General features: G+C 43.3%; 1 protein-coding gene across 2 annotated transcripts in view; it reads right to left on the bottom strand.

The window, feature by feature from the left end:
* The window catches only part of LOC139416947 (enolase 1a, (alpha)), a 29068-nt gene extending 16243 nt beyond the window's left edge, over positions 1 to 12825 (bottom strand). Inside the window, exons 1-2 of one of the 2 annotated variants that reach the window (XM_071166134.1) lie at positions 12461 to 12825; positions 4631 to 4725 (exon numbers count right to left, since the gene is read on the bottom strand). In XM_071166134.1, coding sequence (XP_071022235.1) covers positions 4631 to 4715 — 85 coding nt within the window. In that variant the 5' untranslated portion in view covers positions 4716 to 4725; positions 12461 to 12825. The remainder of the gene's footprint in view (positions 1 to 4630; positions 4726 to 12460) is intronic. The other variant, XM_071166135.1, reaches the window with a different exon arrangement.
* Positions 12826 to 16361: the final 3536 nt, after the last annotated feature.

The following is a 16361-nucleotide window of genomic DNA, read 5'->3' as shown; positions in this document are numbered from 1 at the left end:
TGGAGGGCTGGAGTTGGACTGTTAGGGGTACTGGAGGGCTGGAGTTGGACTGTTGGGGGTACTGGAGGGCTGGCGTTGGACTCAGGGTGATGATGTCTCATAGTGAATTTCTAGAAGGTCTATGTCCCTAGTTCTAAAATGTGTGATAGCACCGCAGCAATGGCAGCTTCCTCTGTGTTAGTACTCTTTCAGTCATCCCTCCATCCCATTCACTATTCCCTCATGGATTTGACCCTATCACAAAAAAATGTCAGTATACAGGTGTTGACCTTTCCATCACTTATAATGTGGAATGTTCCAGAAATGAATGTTACTTATTGCTCAAGTATACCCTTTAAATCATACAGTATATAATTGGAAAGCTTGGGTTCACAGCTATCAATGAAGCACATTTTCAGGAATGTTCAGATAAAACAGAACTTTGACCTTCGACCTCTAGGATGCATGTCATAATTACCTGTATAAATTGCTTTAAAAAAGAAAAGGAAATCCTGATAGACTTTAAACGTTGTTTTTACAAGTGGTTCTGAAAGGTCATGACCTTTCAAATAATATATAATATAATCAACTTTGAAAGCACCAGCTATAACTATTGTTTAAAGATAGCTGTTGACAAACTGTTGGAAGTTTAGTCATAGATTTCAACTTTACAGTACTGTGTGTGTCAAATGGTTCCCTTTTCACTACATAGTACACTACTTTTGACCAGGGATCATAGGGGTACACTGAAAGTAGTAGTAGTGCTAAAGTAGTGGCATCTGGGAAAACAGCCTGGTTTGGGTTTTCTGTTTTCCAGCGGTGACAGATTGGAAATGGAGGGATTAGAACCTGATGATAATCTCCTAAATGACTTCCTCACAATGAAGAATGTCATAAAACACTTGACGTTACAGGATTTCATTCAGCTTCTTGCCTTCACCTGATTTTATATCTTTGGGTGTGATAAGAAGTATTTTGCCGTGTGTGTGTGTGTGTGTGTGTACTCCCTAGTTTAATGATTAACTCTTAACAGATTGTAAATGAAACTCTTAATATAAATATTTATCTTAGTAAACGTGCACGATGTCTATTCCATTGTCGGCGTGCAAATAGAAACATTGTAACATTGATTTCTCAACATCTCCGAAAGAGAACCACAAAATAACCACAGTTGGCTACATTGTTTCAGCGACAGATTGCTACATTCTGTAGCTACACCCTCCCACATCTAGTACTAACTTGGCCACACTGCATACCAGCAAGCAAACAATTGTGAACTGTCTTCATCTAATCAAAATGGTACAGAAAGGTGTGGCAGAGTACTTCAGTAGTAAGGAAACACTTATCTAGCTGCACCTTGACTTCCTTTCCTCTCCCCCAGACTCACACACTGCCATTTCTAAATTTCACTCTGTGTGCTACAAATACATGTTGACACTTGTCACTATGATCTTAAAGGGCTAGTGCGAGATTTTGACAATCAAGCAATTTTTCTACTCCCCCCCCCCCCCCCAAGTCAAAATGAACCATTTGTATATCTCTGTGTACAGTTTGAAGAAGTGGAAGGTTGTTTTGAGAGCCATTGCTAACTAGCATTAGCACAATGACTGGAAGTATATGGGAACCGCTAGCAGTCATTGCACTAATGCTAGTTAACAACTTCCTTCAAACTGCACGCAGAGACATTAAAATGGGATCCATGAATTCATCTGACTCTGGGTAAGTAGACAAATCTGTTGTTCTGCCCCTGAACAGGCAGTTAACCCCACTGTTCCTAGGCCGTCATTGAAAATAAGAATTTGTTCCTAACTGACTTGCCTGGTTAAATAAAGGTAAAATCAAAATAAATAAAATGTTCTGTTGATAAATGACTACAGGGGAAACACTAATTCTACTGTATGTGTCTCAGTATGACCAACATTTGCCAGTAGGAACCATTACAGTAACACAGTAGAGCTGTCCAAGCAGTGTACCATTACAGACAGTAGCTATTTTCACTCCACCAATGCGATCTGATCTGCTAGCTCTCTCTAGTAGGTTGTAGGATGTACAGTAGGCTACCCTTACCATGGAGCTAACTCACTCTGCCACTTGGAAAGGGACTAGGATATAGGCTACCCTTACCATGGATCTAGCTCACTCTGCCACTTGGAAAGGGACTAGGATATAGGCTAACCTTACCATGGAGCTAACTCACTCTGCCACTTGGAAAGGGACTAGGATATAGGCTACCCTTACCATGGATCTAGCTCACTCTGCCACTTGGAAAGGGACTAGGATATAGGCTAACCTTACCATGGAGCTAACTCACTCTGCCACTTGGAAAGGGACTAGGATATAGGCTAACCTTACCATGGAGCTAACTCACTCTGCCACTTGGAAAGGGACTAGCCTGGAGTTAAAACTATTGGTGTTATGTCATGTCTTGTTAATTGTTGTATTTTTGAATTCAATTGATTTGAATGAACATGTTAGAACACAGAGAAACAGACAGGCCAAGTGCTGGAATACCTAAAATACCTATTAATTAAACTATTAATTAAAACTATTGATTAACATAGCAGAGCTATTATGAACATAATTGTTTCCACATTGCAATGATATTTGTGATGGGAACCTATGCATTTCAGTCCACTTTATTCCAATAAGGCAGCACATGTCTTGTCAACAACAAGCTATTGTTAACCAAAGCAGGCGTTGACCTTTCCATCAATTATAATGTGGAATGTTCCGGAATGAATGTCTAATAAGTATTTTTTATACTTTAAATTCATGGAGATACAGTACATTTACAAAGTATTACAACGTTACTACATTAACAGCCTCATTCTAAAATGTATTAAAAATTTAAAAATTGTCCTCATCAATCTACACACAATACCCCATAATGACAAAGCTAAAATATCATATTTACATAAGTATTCAGACCCTTTACTCAGTACTTTGTTGATGCACCTTTGGCAGCAATCAGTGGGAGAAGGGCCTTGGTCAGGGCCTCGGTCAGCCTCTGACAGAACTCCAGAGTTCCTCTGTGGAGATGGGAGAACCTTCCTGAAGGACAACCATCTCTGCAGCACTCCACCAATCACTCAACCAATCAGGCCTTTATAGTAGAGTGGAAGCTACTCCTCAGTAAAAGGCACATGACAGTCCACTTGGAGTTTGTCAAAAGGCACCTAAAGGACTCTGACCATGAGAAACAAGATTCTCTGGTCTGATGAAACCAAGATTGAACTCTTTGGCCTGAATGCCAAGCGTAACGTCTGGAGGAAACCTGGCAACATCCCTACGGTGAAGCATGGTGGTGGCAGTATCATGCTGTGGGGATGTTTTTCAGCGGCAGAGACTGGGAGACTAGTCAGGATCGAGGGAAAGATGAACGGAGCAAAGTACAGAGAGATCCTTGATGAAAACCTGCTCCAGAACGCTCAGGACCTCAGACTGGGGCGAAGGTTCACCTTCCAACAGGGCAACGGCCCTAAGCACACAGTCAAGACAATGCAGGAGTGGCTTCAGGACAAGTCTCTGAATGTCCTTGAGTGGCCCAGCCAGAGCCCGGACTTGAACACGATCGAACATCTCTGGAGAGACCTGAAAATAGCTGTTCAGCGATGCTCCCCATCCAACCTTACAGAGCTTGAGAGGATCTGCAGAGAGGAATGGGAGAAACTCCCCAAATACAGGTGTGCCAAGCTTGTAGCCTCATACCCAAGAAGACTGGAGGCTGTAATCGCTTTTTGCAAACATCTCAAAAAATCTGTTTTTGCTTTGTCATTATGGGGTATTGTGATGTCATTATTGGGTATTGTGTGTAGATTGTTGAGGGGGAAAAAACAATTTAATCAATTTTAGAATAAGTCTGTAACGTAACAAAATGTGGAAAAAGTCAAGGGGCCTGAATACTTTCTGAATGCACTGTATAAACAGCATGAACGTTAAAGGACTGGGCCAAGGAAACAATGACATCCTCCTCCTCCATTTCCGCCCTACCCTGCACGACACAATGAGCAGTATCACAGTGAGTTGGCACTTTATCAGAGTGCTTCATCAGAGTTCTTCATTAGAGTTCTTCATCAGAGCACTAAATCAGAGCTCTTCATCAGAGCTCTTCATCAGAGTACTTCATCAGAGTACTTCATCAGAGTACTTCATCAGAGTACTTCATCAGAGTACTTCATCAGAGTACTTCATCAGAGTACTTTATCAGAGTACTTTATCAGAGCACTAAATCAGAGCCAGACCAATGCTGCCTGCTAGGGACATGTTTGATGCATTAGCTCTGCTAGGTGTTATAAGCTGACAGACTGTTCCACCACTTTAAAATGGATTCATCACTCTAAAGTGATCAATTCAGGAAACCATTAAACAAAACAAAAATAATCTGCAAATCACAGTACAGACAGTAGTGTGTTGCTAAATATATCCTAGATAATGTGCATTCATGCAATGTTGCTCAAGCAGTTCAAACTGCCCCATTAGAGAGAACAGTGGTGTGTACAACAATCACGCCACATGACTTAATAATGTAAAGTAGAAGTTCCAAAAATGATTCGGGCAAAGGCAGCGTCTGCAAGGCATGCACCCAAAGTCGAACACAAACCCTTGAGAGAACAAAGTTTACAGATAATACTGGAGCAGGGCTATCTCTTACCTTTCTTGGTGTACAGGTCGACCTCCACGGTGGGGTTTCCACGGGAGTCGAAAATCTCACGAGCATGAATCTTCAGGATCGACATGGTTCTGGAACTACACAGGAGAGAAGAGAGGAGAGAAAGAGGGTGGGGAGAGAGGAGAGAAAGAGGGTGGGGAGAGAGGAGAGAAAGAGGGTGGGGAGAGAGGAGAGAAAGAAGGTGGGGAGAGAGGAGAGGAAGAGGGTGGGGAGAGAGGAGAGGAAGAGGGTGGAGAGAGAGGAGAGGAAGAGGGTGGAGAGAGGAGAGGAAGAAGGTGGAGATTGGAGAGGAAATGAGAAAGAGGATGTTAGCGCTTAAGATGGCAGCCACCTCACTCTCTCCCATTTAACCAGTGGATACAGTTACTATTAGAAGTTATAACATCAGAATTATCAACAGTGAAAATAAATGGTGCTCGTCAACAAACAATTGAGGCCTGGATAAATATACTTGACTCTGTAAAGAACAATCTCAGCTAAATCAACACATATACAAACCAGTTATACTGTATATATATTTATCTATATGTTTTCTTTCCATTCAGTCCCACGGGGAAGGGGTGTGGTTCTCTGGTCGTTGTGGGGAGAGCGGGGGAGGATGTACGGGAGAGATTCAGAGGATTGATGGGGGGGGGGGGGGGGGGGGGGGGGGGGGGGGGCGTATCTATCAGTACCACATACATGTCTGTGAATACACACAACAAGTAGGTCACATGGGGGGGGGGAGGCATTGTGCCGTGAGGTGTTGCTTTATGTGTTTAAAAAAAACAACAGTTTTGCTGTTCACTTGCGCTAATTGAAATGGAAGGTAGTTGCATGTCTGGTGGGGTAAGTGTGTGTGTGTGTTTGTGTGTTTGTGTGTCCTGCTTTGTTAAAACACAATGTTTCTTATAAAAACTAGAAGTGATGCAGTCAGTGTCTCCTCAACTCTCAGCCAAGAGAGACTGGCAGCAAAGTATTTATATCAGTCCTCTGATTACAATGAAGAGCAAAACGTGGTGCCCTGTTCTGGGTCAGCTGCAGCTTAACTAGGACCTTATGTGTAGTACCTATATGACTGGACAATAATCAAGATAAAAACTCAAGCCTGCTCCTTGCTTTGTGGAGTGTGGTGTCAAAAAAGCAGACAGTCTTGTCCCCATCTTTACAACCATTCAATCTATATGTTTTGACCATGACAGTTTATAATCTAAGGTAACGCCACGTAATTGAGTGTCCTCAACTTGTTCATCAGCCACACCATTCATTACCAGATTCAGCTGAGGTCTAGAACTTAGGGAATGATGTGTACCAAATACAATGCTCTTAGTTTTAGAGATGTTCGGGACCAGTTTATTACTAGCCACCCATTCCAAAACTGCAACTCTTTGTTAAGGGTTTCAGTGACTTCATTAGCTGTGGTTGCTGATTATTATATGGGTGAATCATCAGTATACATGGACACACTGGCTTTGTTTAATGCCAGTGGCAGGTCATTGGTAAAAATAGAAAAGAGTAGAGGGCCTTGAGAGCTGCCCTGCGGTACACCACTCTCTACATGTTTGACATTAGAGAAGCTTCCATTAAAGAAAACCCTCTGTGCTCTATTAGATAGATAGCTCAGAATCCACATTATGGCGGAGGTTGAAAAGCCATAACATACGTTTTTTCAACAACAAGTTATGGTCAATAATGTCAAAGGCTGACATCTAACAGTACCGTTCCCACAATCTTCTTGTTATCAATTTCTTTCAACCAATCATCAGTCATTTGTGTCAGTACAGTACATTTTGAGTACCCTTCTCTATAAGCATGCTGAAAGTCTGTTGTTAATTTGTTGACAGAGAAATAGCATTGTATTAGGTAAAACACAATTTTTTCCCAACAGTTTGCTAAGAGCTGGCAGCAAGCTGATAGGTCGGCTGTTAGAACCAGTAAAGGTCATTTTACCACTCTTGGGTAGAGCAATTACTTTGGCTTCTCTCCAGGCCTGAGGACAAACACCTTCCTCTAGGCTCAGATTAAAGATATGACAGAGAGCTGACTCTATAGCCACTCCTACCATCCTCAGTAGCTTTCCATCTAAGTTGTCAATGCCAGGAGGTTTGTCATTATTGATTGATAACAATATTTTTTCCACCTCTCCCACACTAACTTTACAAAATGTAATCCTGCAGTGCTTTTGTTTAATTATTTGTTTTTTTTATGCATGAATACAATGGCTCACTGTTTGTTGTTAACATTTACTGCCTAAGTTTGCCCACTTTGCCAATTAAAGTAATCATTAAAATAATTGGCAACATCAAATGGTTTTGTGATGAATAAGCCATCTGATTGGATGATGGAGTTGAATTAGTCTTTCTGCCCATAAGTTTTTTTTCTGTCGTTCTTTATATCGTTGATCTTGGCTTCATAATACAGTTTCTTCTTCTTCTTGTTGAGTTTAGTCACATCATTTCTCAATTTGCAGTCAGTCCGCCAGTCAGATGTGCACTCAGACTTATTAGCCCCTCCTGTTGCCCCATCTCTTTCAACCATACAGTTTTTCAATTCCTCATCGATCCATGGAGCCTTGACAGTTCTAACAGTCCGTTTCTTAACAGGTGCATGTTTATCAATAATTGGAAGAAGCAATTTCATTAATGCATCAAGTGCAGCTTCTGGATGCTCCTCATTAGTCACATCAGACTAACAAATATTTTTGAACATCATCCACATAAGACTCACAGCAAAATCTTTTGTATGATCTCTTATACACTATTATAGGCCCAGCTGTTGGAACTTTGGCTCTCCTGTATATAGCCACTATACTGTGATCACTGTATCCAATGGGTACGGATACAGCTTTAGAACAACGTTCTACAGTATTAGTAAACATGTGATCAATACATGTGGATGATGTTGTTCCTGTAGTGTTTGTAAACACCCTGGTAGGTTGATTAATAACCTGTATTAGTAAACATGTGATCAATACATGTGGATGATGTTGTTCCTGTAGTGTTTGTAAACACCCTGGTAGGTTGATTAATAACCTGTATTAGTAAACATGTAATCAATACATGTGGATGATCTTGTTCCTGTAGTGTTTGTAAACACCCTGGTAGGTTGATTAATAACCTGTATTAGTAAAAATGTGATCGATACATGTGGATGATGTTGTTCCTGTAGTGTTTGTAAACACCCTGGTAGGTTGATTAATAACCTGTATTAGTAAACATGTGATCAATACATGTGGATGATGTTGTTCCTGTAGTGTTTGTAAACACCCAGGTAGGTTGACTAATAACCTGAACCAGACTACAGGCACTGGTAAGTGAAGCTTCCTGTTGAGCGGACAGCTTGATGAAAACCAGCTTCCTGTTGAGCGGACAGCTTGATGAAAACCAGCGTCCTGTTGAGCGGACAGCTTGATGAAAACCAGCTTCCTGTTGAGCGGACAGCTTGATGAAAACCAGCGTCCTGTTGAGCGGACAGCTTGATGAAAACCAGCGTCCTGTTGAGCGGACAGCTTGATGAAAACCAGCGTCCTGTTGAGCGGACAGCTTGATGAAAACCAGCGTCCTGTTGAGCGGACAGCTTGATGAAAACCAGCGTCCTGTTGAGCGGACAGCTTGATGAAAACCAGCGTCCTGTTGAGCGGACAGCTTGATGAAAACCAGCGTCCTGTTGAGCGGACAGCTTGATGAAAACCAGCGTCCTGTTGAGCGGACAGCTTGATGAAAACCAGCTTCCTGTTGAGCGGACAGCTTGATGAAAACCAGCTTCCTGTTGAGCGGACAGTTTGATGAAAACCAGCGTCCTGTTGAGCGGACAGCTTGATGAAAACCAGCTTCCTGTTGAGCGGACAGCTTGATGAAAACCAGCTTCCTGTTGAGCGGACAGCTTGATGAAAACCAGCGTCCTGTTGAGCGGACAGCTTGATGAAAACCAGCGTCCTGTTGAGCGGACAGCTTGATGAAAACCAGCGTCCTGTTGAGCGGACAGCTTGATGAAAACCAGCTTCCTGTTGAGCGGACAGCTTGATGAAAACCAGCTTCCTGTTGAGCGGACAGCTTGATGAAAACCAGCTTCCTGTTGAGCGGACAGCTTGATGAAAACCAGCGTCCTGTTGAGCGGACAGCTTGATGAAAACCAGCTTCCTGTTGAGCGGACAGTTTGATGAAAACCAGCTTCCTGTTGAGCGGACAGCTTGATGAAAACCAGCGTCCTGTTGAGCGGACAGCTTGATGAAAACCAGCGTCCTGTTGAGCGGACAGCTTGATGAAAACCAGCTTCCTGTTGAGCGGACAGCTTGATGAAAACCAGCGTCCTGTTGAGCGGACAGCTTGATGAAAACCAGCTTCCTGTTGAGCGGACAGCTTGATGAAAACCAGCTTCCTGTTGAGCGGACAGCTTGATGAAAACCAGCGTCCTGTTGAGCGGACAGCTTGATGAAAACCAGCGTCCTGTTGAGCGGACAGCTTGATGAAAACCAGCTTCCTGTTGAGCGGACAGCTTGATGAAAACCATATTCAGGCCCGTGCAGATAATGCAGAAGAAGTGCTGCAGACAACGTCATGTGATGCACGTGTGTAGAATACCTGTACAAAGTTGCTGCTGTCACACCCTGATCTGTTTCACCTGTCTTTGTGCTCGTCTCCACCCCCCTTCCAGGTGTCGCCCATCTTCCCCATTATCCCCAGTGTATTTATAGCTGTGTTCTCGGTTTGTCTGTTGCCAGTTCGTTTTTTTTGTTCGTAGAACCTACCAGCATTTTGTTTCCCTGCTCCTGTTTCTCTAGTTTCCCGGTTCTGACTATTCTGCCCGCCCCGACCCTGAACCTGCCTGTCGTCCTATACCTTCGCCCCGCTACTCTGGATCACCAAGAGGACCTACAGAGAAGAATGGGAGAAACTCCCCAAATACAGGTGTGCCAAGCTTGTAGAGTCACACCCAAGAAGACTCAAGGCTGTAATTGCTGCCAAAGGTGCTTCAACAAAAGTACTGAGTAAAGAGTCTGAACACTTATGTAAATGTAATATTTCAGTTTGATTTATTTTAAAAATGTTAAGTTGCAAAAATGTATTAATATCTGTTTTTGCTTTGTCATTATGTAGATTGATGAGGGGGGAAAAAACAAATAAATGTGCCTCCTTTTTTCCTCCCCAATTTCGTGGTATCCAATTGTTTTTAGTAGTTACTATCTTGTCTCATTGCTACAACTCCCGTACGGGCTCGGGAGAGACGAAGGCTGAATGTCATGCGTCCTCCAATACACAACCCAACCAGCCGTACTGCTTCTTAACACAGCACGCATCCAACCCGGAAGCCAGCCGCACCAATGTGTCAGAGGAAACACTGTGCCCAAAGCGACCTGGTCAGCGTGCACTGCGCCCGGCCCGCCACAAGAGTCGTTAGTGCGTGATGAGACAGGGATATCCCTACCGGCCAAGCACTCCCTAACCCAGACAACGTTAGGCCAATTGTGCTTCGCCCCATGGACCTCCCGGTCGCGGCCGGCTGCGACAGAGCCTGGGCTCGAACCCAGAGTCTCTGGTGGCACAGCTAGCACTGCGATGCTGCGCCACCCGGGAGGCCCTGGGAAATAACAATTTAATCTATTTTAGAATAAGGCTGAAACTTTATTTATTTTTTAAAGTCAAGGGGTCTAAATAATTTCCCAAATGCACTGTACATGTACCTCAGTGGGTTTGTCTTCTTAACCCTGGCTTATGAGCTTATCTACCTTACCTTATACATTTACTGTGATGTAGCCTAGTCCTGAGCATTTCTCTGGTCTATTAGCAGCCCAGCTATCTCTTCACATTCCAAGTCTCAAGTGTGTGGAAAGATAGATTTTAGACCAGACAGAGGCTCTATATTCAGCTAGCTTCCCAAATGCCAACTCTATAAAAAACTAGTGTCCTATATAGGGAATGGGTCACCATTTGGAACACAGCCAAGGCCCTGGTTGCCCCTAGAGCAGAGTTCCCCAACCTAGTGGCCAGAGGGACGAATTTGGCCTGCGATGTGGTTTTATTTGGCCGCTGCAAATCTTTCCAAGAATTTTAATTATTGGACATAAAAGACTATAAAAAAAAAACAGGAAATCAGCTCCCAAGTGATTTTAATTTTTGGACATTTGTTCCCAAGTATTTCTATGGCATAATAGAGAGACACGTGATAGTATACAAGGTTTGAAATGATCAAATATTATATCTGTTTGTGCTTCTTGCGGTCAATTGTACTGTCTACAAATGATTTGTCATTATGTTCCGGCCCCCTGACCATCCGCTCAAGAAAAATCGTCCCGCGGCTGAATCGAGTTGATGAACCCTGCACTCGAGTGACTGGACTATGTAATACAGAACATAGCGTATAGATCTGTTTGTTTTTTAAAATCTGTATTTGCCTTGACTTTCAGTTCATCTACCCCTCCACTGTTATAAATGCATGAATGAACCCCATGTTCCAGTCTCAACCACTGAAGCCTGTCAGACAGACACTCCACCAACCAACCCCTTCTGGACCAATGGAAAATACTCTGTCCTTAAATGTAGATCGTGTGGAAACTCGCCACTGGTTCAAAATGACAGAAAGGGAGGGCAGAGGGGGCAACTGTCGGCCCGCATTAACAGACGCATACACACAGAGACACGACTCTTGATCTCTATAGCACTCACAGTAATGTTTAGCCTACAGTCGGAACCACACAGCACCTAAAGTCCCCTGACATTTAAGGAAACAAAACATAATCCCTGTGGTAGTAATAACAGTGATAACACATTAAGTTATAACAGGTGGTGTTTTTGTCCGTCTGCCTTGTCTGATAAGGCTTCCTAAATGGCTTCCTCACAATGGAAATAAATTACAAAAGAGACTTGACATTCCAGGATTAAATTCAGCTTCTTGCCTCGATCTGTTTTTCATTATCTCTGAGTGGGTATGACAAGGAAGTTAAAATATCTCTAACAGATGGGGCTCCCGAGGGGCTCACCAGGCGGCACAGCGGTCTAAAGGCACCACATCTCAGTGCTAGAGGCGTCACTACAGACTCTGGCCGGGGTAGGGCGCCATTGTAAAACATCATTTGACTTGCCCAGTTAAATAAAAGTTCAATAAAAATCAATAAAGAATGTAAATGAAACTATTAATATAAATATTTATCTTAGTAAACGTGCACGATGTCTATTCCATTGTCGGCGTGCAAATAGAAACATTGTAACATTGATTTCTCAACATCTCCGAAAGAGAACCACAAAATAACCACAGTTGGCTACATTGTTTCAGCGACAGATTGCTACATTCTGTAGCTACACCCTCCCACATCTAGTACTAACTTGGCCACACTGCATACCAGCGAATGGCAAGCAAACAATAGTGAACTGTCTTCATCTAATAAAAATGGTACGGAAAGGTGTGGCAGAGTATTTCAGTAGTTAGGAAACACTGTTATGTGATTGCAACTTGACTCCCTTTCCTCTCCCCCAGACTCACACACTGCTGTATCTAAATGAGTAACATCTCGCCAGCTGACGGTTTAAAATAGACTAGCTACCAAGCTTCAAGACATGGCCAAGCAACATCATGTCATGAATAGCATTCCAAAAACTGAAAGCTCCAAAATGAAAATACAAAAGACCAAAGATATAGACCACTGAGAGAACTCGGCATTTTCGGTGATGATGATGATGATGAAGGGGATATGTCATCAGATGTCATCTACAATGTCATCAGACAAATTGTCTAAAACTAGCGGATATTTTATCAAATTTGAGACAAGAAGAAATTATAGTCATTACTAAGTAAACTAATGCCGCAAAATAATAAATACAATACATGTATTCATCTTACCTTTATCAGGCCTAACCGTGTGCAAGGGTAGTGTTCTCTCTCGTTCGGTCAACAGAGAAGGCGCTCGTGACAGGCCACCGTGCTGATAAGTGGACAGAAACCAGGAAGTGATTTCCTCCTCGCTATCTGATTGGCTAGGATGGACTCACGCGGCATATGAGAGTGCGAGACATACTGCACGTTCTCCAGCGGAATCACGACTTCGCCTAGAAAAAAAAAAATGATCTGGGGTCTTTTAAACCTTAGCGTCACCCCCCCCCAAAAACGTAAGAGATATCCATGCCTAAAAAAAACTAAATGCAGCAGAAATGTAATAGGCTACAAATTGATGAATTGATCCAACATGAGTGGTCACGGAGAAGGGTGACGTAAACGATGCAGGAAACTGACGCAGAATTGAGTACGTGCAGAATATCAGCTGCTGGTCTCCTCTGCGACATCAGCTTGCATCTCATGTTTCAGTGTCTTTATGTCTCAAACTCTGTAGGTGAGGCACATTTGTTTCGCCGGGTTGAAGTGCAGGCCTGATATATGTCATTTCTCATTTATCCCGGATGTAATGGGATTTTATTATGAATGTATTATGTAACAGATGATTGAATCTAGTACCACTTTCCTTATTACACCCCAGGCTCTACCTTGTAAAGCCATTCAGTTCAAATGAGTGTACCCAAGTCCCATAAACGTGTCACACTGTTGAATATGTTCCAGAATAGCCTGCATTTCTTAATTATACTTTGACTTTAAGAACAAAAAAGTCCCATGTAAAGTATTTTCTGGTCTTGTCCATCCATGCATGATGTACCAATTCAATTATCATCCAGCAAGAGGCCTATAGTAACAATTTAGAGATTGGCCCTCCATTTCTAAAAAGGAATATCCTGGAGAATGAATAATCTTGTGCTAAATGAATTACACACTAAATCAAACCAACTCTGACTAAATTGCTGTCTGGTGCATGGAGTACAATAGAGGGAGTTTTGCTGGCAGTGTTTCATCTTGAATGATGAAAGGGGCCATGTTAGAGGAAGGGCCATGTTAGAGAGAAAGGGAATGTTAGAGAGGAGGGGCCATGTTAGAGGAAGGGTTATGTTAGAGAGAAAGGGAATGTTAGAGAGGAGGGGCCATGTTAGAGAGGAGGGGCCATGTTAGAGGAAGGGTTATGTTAGAGAGAAAGAGAATGTTAGAGAGGAGGGGCCATGTTAGAGGAAGGGTTATGTTAGAGAGAAAGGGAATGTTAGAGAGGAGTGGCCATGTTAGAGAGCAGGGGCCATGTTAGAGAGGAGGGGCCATGTTAGAGAGGTGGGGCCATGTTAGAGGAAGGGTTATGTTAGCGAGAAAGGGAATGTTAGAGAGGAGGGGCCATGTTAGAGAGAAGGGGCCATGTTAGAGAGGAGGGGCCATGTTAGAGAGGAAGGGCCATGTTAAAGAGATTGGGGCCATGTTAAAGAGATTGGGGCCGTGTTAGAGAGATTGGGGCCGTGTTAGAGAGGGGCCATGTTAAAGAGATTGGGGCCATGTTAGAGAGGAGGGGCCATGTTAAAGAGATTGGGGCCGTGTTAAAGAGATTGGGGCCATGTTAGAGAGGAAGGGCTTAAAGAGATTGGGGCCATGTTAGAGAGGAAGGGCCATGTTAGAGAGGAGGGGCCATGTTAAAGAGATTGGGGCCATGTTAGAGAGGAGGGGCCATGTTAAAGCATTCCTTGCATCCTATCTCTTCGCCTCCTTGTCAAACTGTATTGAAGGACAAGGTCCCGACCATCAGGATCTTCTTCATCTTCTTCATCTTCTTCTTCAGGAAACAGCAGAGGGTGCGCTCCCCTATCTACATCGACGGGGCCGAGGTGGAGAAGTTGGAAAGTTTTAAGTTCTTCGGCGTACACATCACTGAGAAACTGAAATCGACCACCCACACAGATAGTGTGGTGAAGAAGGCACAACAGAGCCTCTTAAACCTCAGGAGGCTAAAGAAATTTGGCTTGTCACCTAAAACCATCACAAACTTTTACAGATGCACAATTGAAAGCATCCTATTGGGCTGTATCACCTCCTGGTAAGGCAACTGCACAGTCAGAAACGGCAAGGCTCTCCAGAAGGTAGTGCGGTCTGCCCAACGCATTACCGGGGTCAAACTACCTGCCCTCCAGGACACCTACAGCACCCGATGTCACAGGAAGGCCAAAAAGATCATCAAGGACATCAACCATCCGAGCTGGGTATATGTTGTGTAATTTCTTAAATATTACTTCGATATTAGATATTACTGCACTGTCGGAGCTAGAAGCACAAGCAATTTCGCTACACCAGCAAATAACATCTGCTAATCACATGTATGTGAACCAATAACATTTGATTTGATTTGACGACTGACTGCTTGTTGCAGTGACTTTGAGCCCAATAGAGCCACAACGGCGCCATCTGCTGTCAGCTCTCTGCTATTGAAAATAGCAAGTCATAAAGTGAAAGTGAGGGGGGAAGGGTTGCTGTTGAACATAGTAGCGGCAGGATCTCAAGTCAGGTGACACCACCGGGGTTCAAGATTTAATTTCTCGCTATGGCAACACACACACTAAAGCTTTTAGGTCCCACTGGTTCTGCCGGGTCAGCTATAGACAGAATACAATGTCAGTTTCTTACAGAAGTTGACAAGTGAAGAATTTATTATGTTCTATTTCTATTTTATTGTCCTCTGGTTTTTGGGTGACTACAGTCAGGTAAGTGTAACAGTATAACTTTAAACCGTCCCCTCGCCCAATACCCGGGCGCGAACCAGGGACCCTCTGCACACATCAACAACAGTCACCCACGAAGCATCGTTACCGATCGCTCCACAAAAGCCACGGGGGGAACTACTACTTCAAGGTCTCAGAGCAAGTGATGTCACTGATTGAAACGCTATTTAGCGCGCACCACCGCTAACTAGCTAGCCATTTCACATCCGTTACATAAGCTTGGCTAGGACCCGTCCATGGTCTTCCTAAATAGTTACAGCGCCATGTAATAAGCCTTAACTCATCTTTAAACCAGTGTTTCTCCACTTCCTGTTTCTACAGTTTATAAACAAAAAGGCTGTTATGTAATCTATAGCTACCCTGTCAGAGAGTGGATGAGCCATAAAGTCCATGCCTCTCATGTCTATCGAGTTTCAGATAGACAGCATGATGAAGGATGTGTTTTTTAAATGTTGTGATCTCAATACTTATCAACCCCATTTCAAGACTTCCTGGTCTGGATAAGATTATTGAATCCTGGGTAAATGTACAACTTTGCTCTTTTTTTTATCTGAGAAATGTATTTAGAATGTAAACCAGTCAGGGTCTAGGACACAGGGTTTAGGACACAGGGTTTAGGACACAGTACTATTACAACAACCACTACAGTCAGGGTTTAGGACACAGGGTTTAGGACACAGGGTTTAGGACACAGTACTATTACAACAACCACTACAGTCAGGGTTTAGGACACAGGGTTTAGGACACAGGATTTAGGACACAGTACTATTACAACAACCACTACAACAACCACTACAGTCAGGGTTTAGGACACTGGGTTTAGGACACAGTACTATTACAACAACTACTACAGTCAGGGTTTAGGACACAGGGTTTAGGACACAGGATTTAGGACACAGTACTATTACAACAACCACTACAACAACCACTACAGTCAGGGTCTAGGACACACGGTTTAGGACACAGGGTTCAGGACACAGGGTTTAGGACACAGGGTTTAGGACACAGGGTTTAGGACACAGTACTATTACAACAACCACTACAGTCAGGGTTTAGGACACAGGGTTTAGGACACAGGGTTTAGGACACAATACTATTACAACAACCACTACAACAACCACTACAGTCAGGGTCTAGGACACAGGGTTTAGGACACAGGGTTTAGGACA

Source organism: Oncorhynchus clarkii, chromosome 9, assembly GCF_045791955.1.
Source record: "Oncorhynchus clarkii lewisi isolate Uvic-CL-2024 chromosome 9, UVic_Ocla_1.0, whole genome shotgun sequence".
Classification (NCBI taxonomy): Eukaryota; Metazoa; Chordata; class Actinopteri; order Salmoniformes; family Salmonidae; genus Oncorhynchus; species Oncorhynchus clarkii.
The sequence above is the reverse complement of the archived record's forward strand: the minus strand, read 5'-3'. Positions and strand labels throughout refer to the sequence as shown.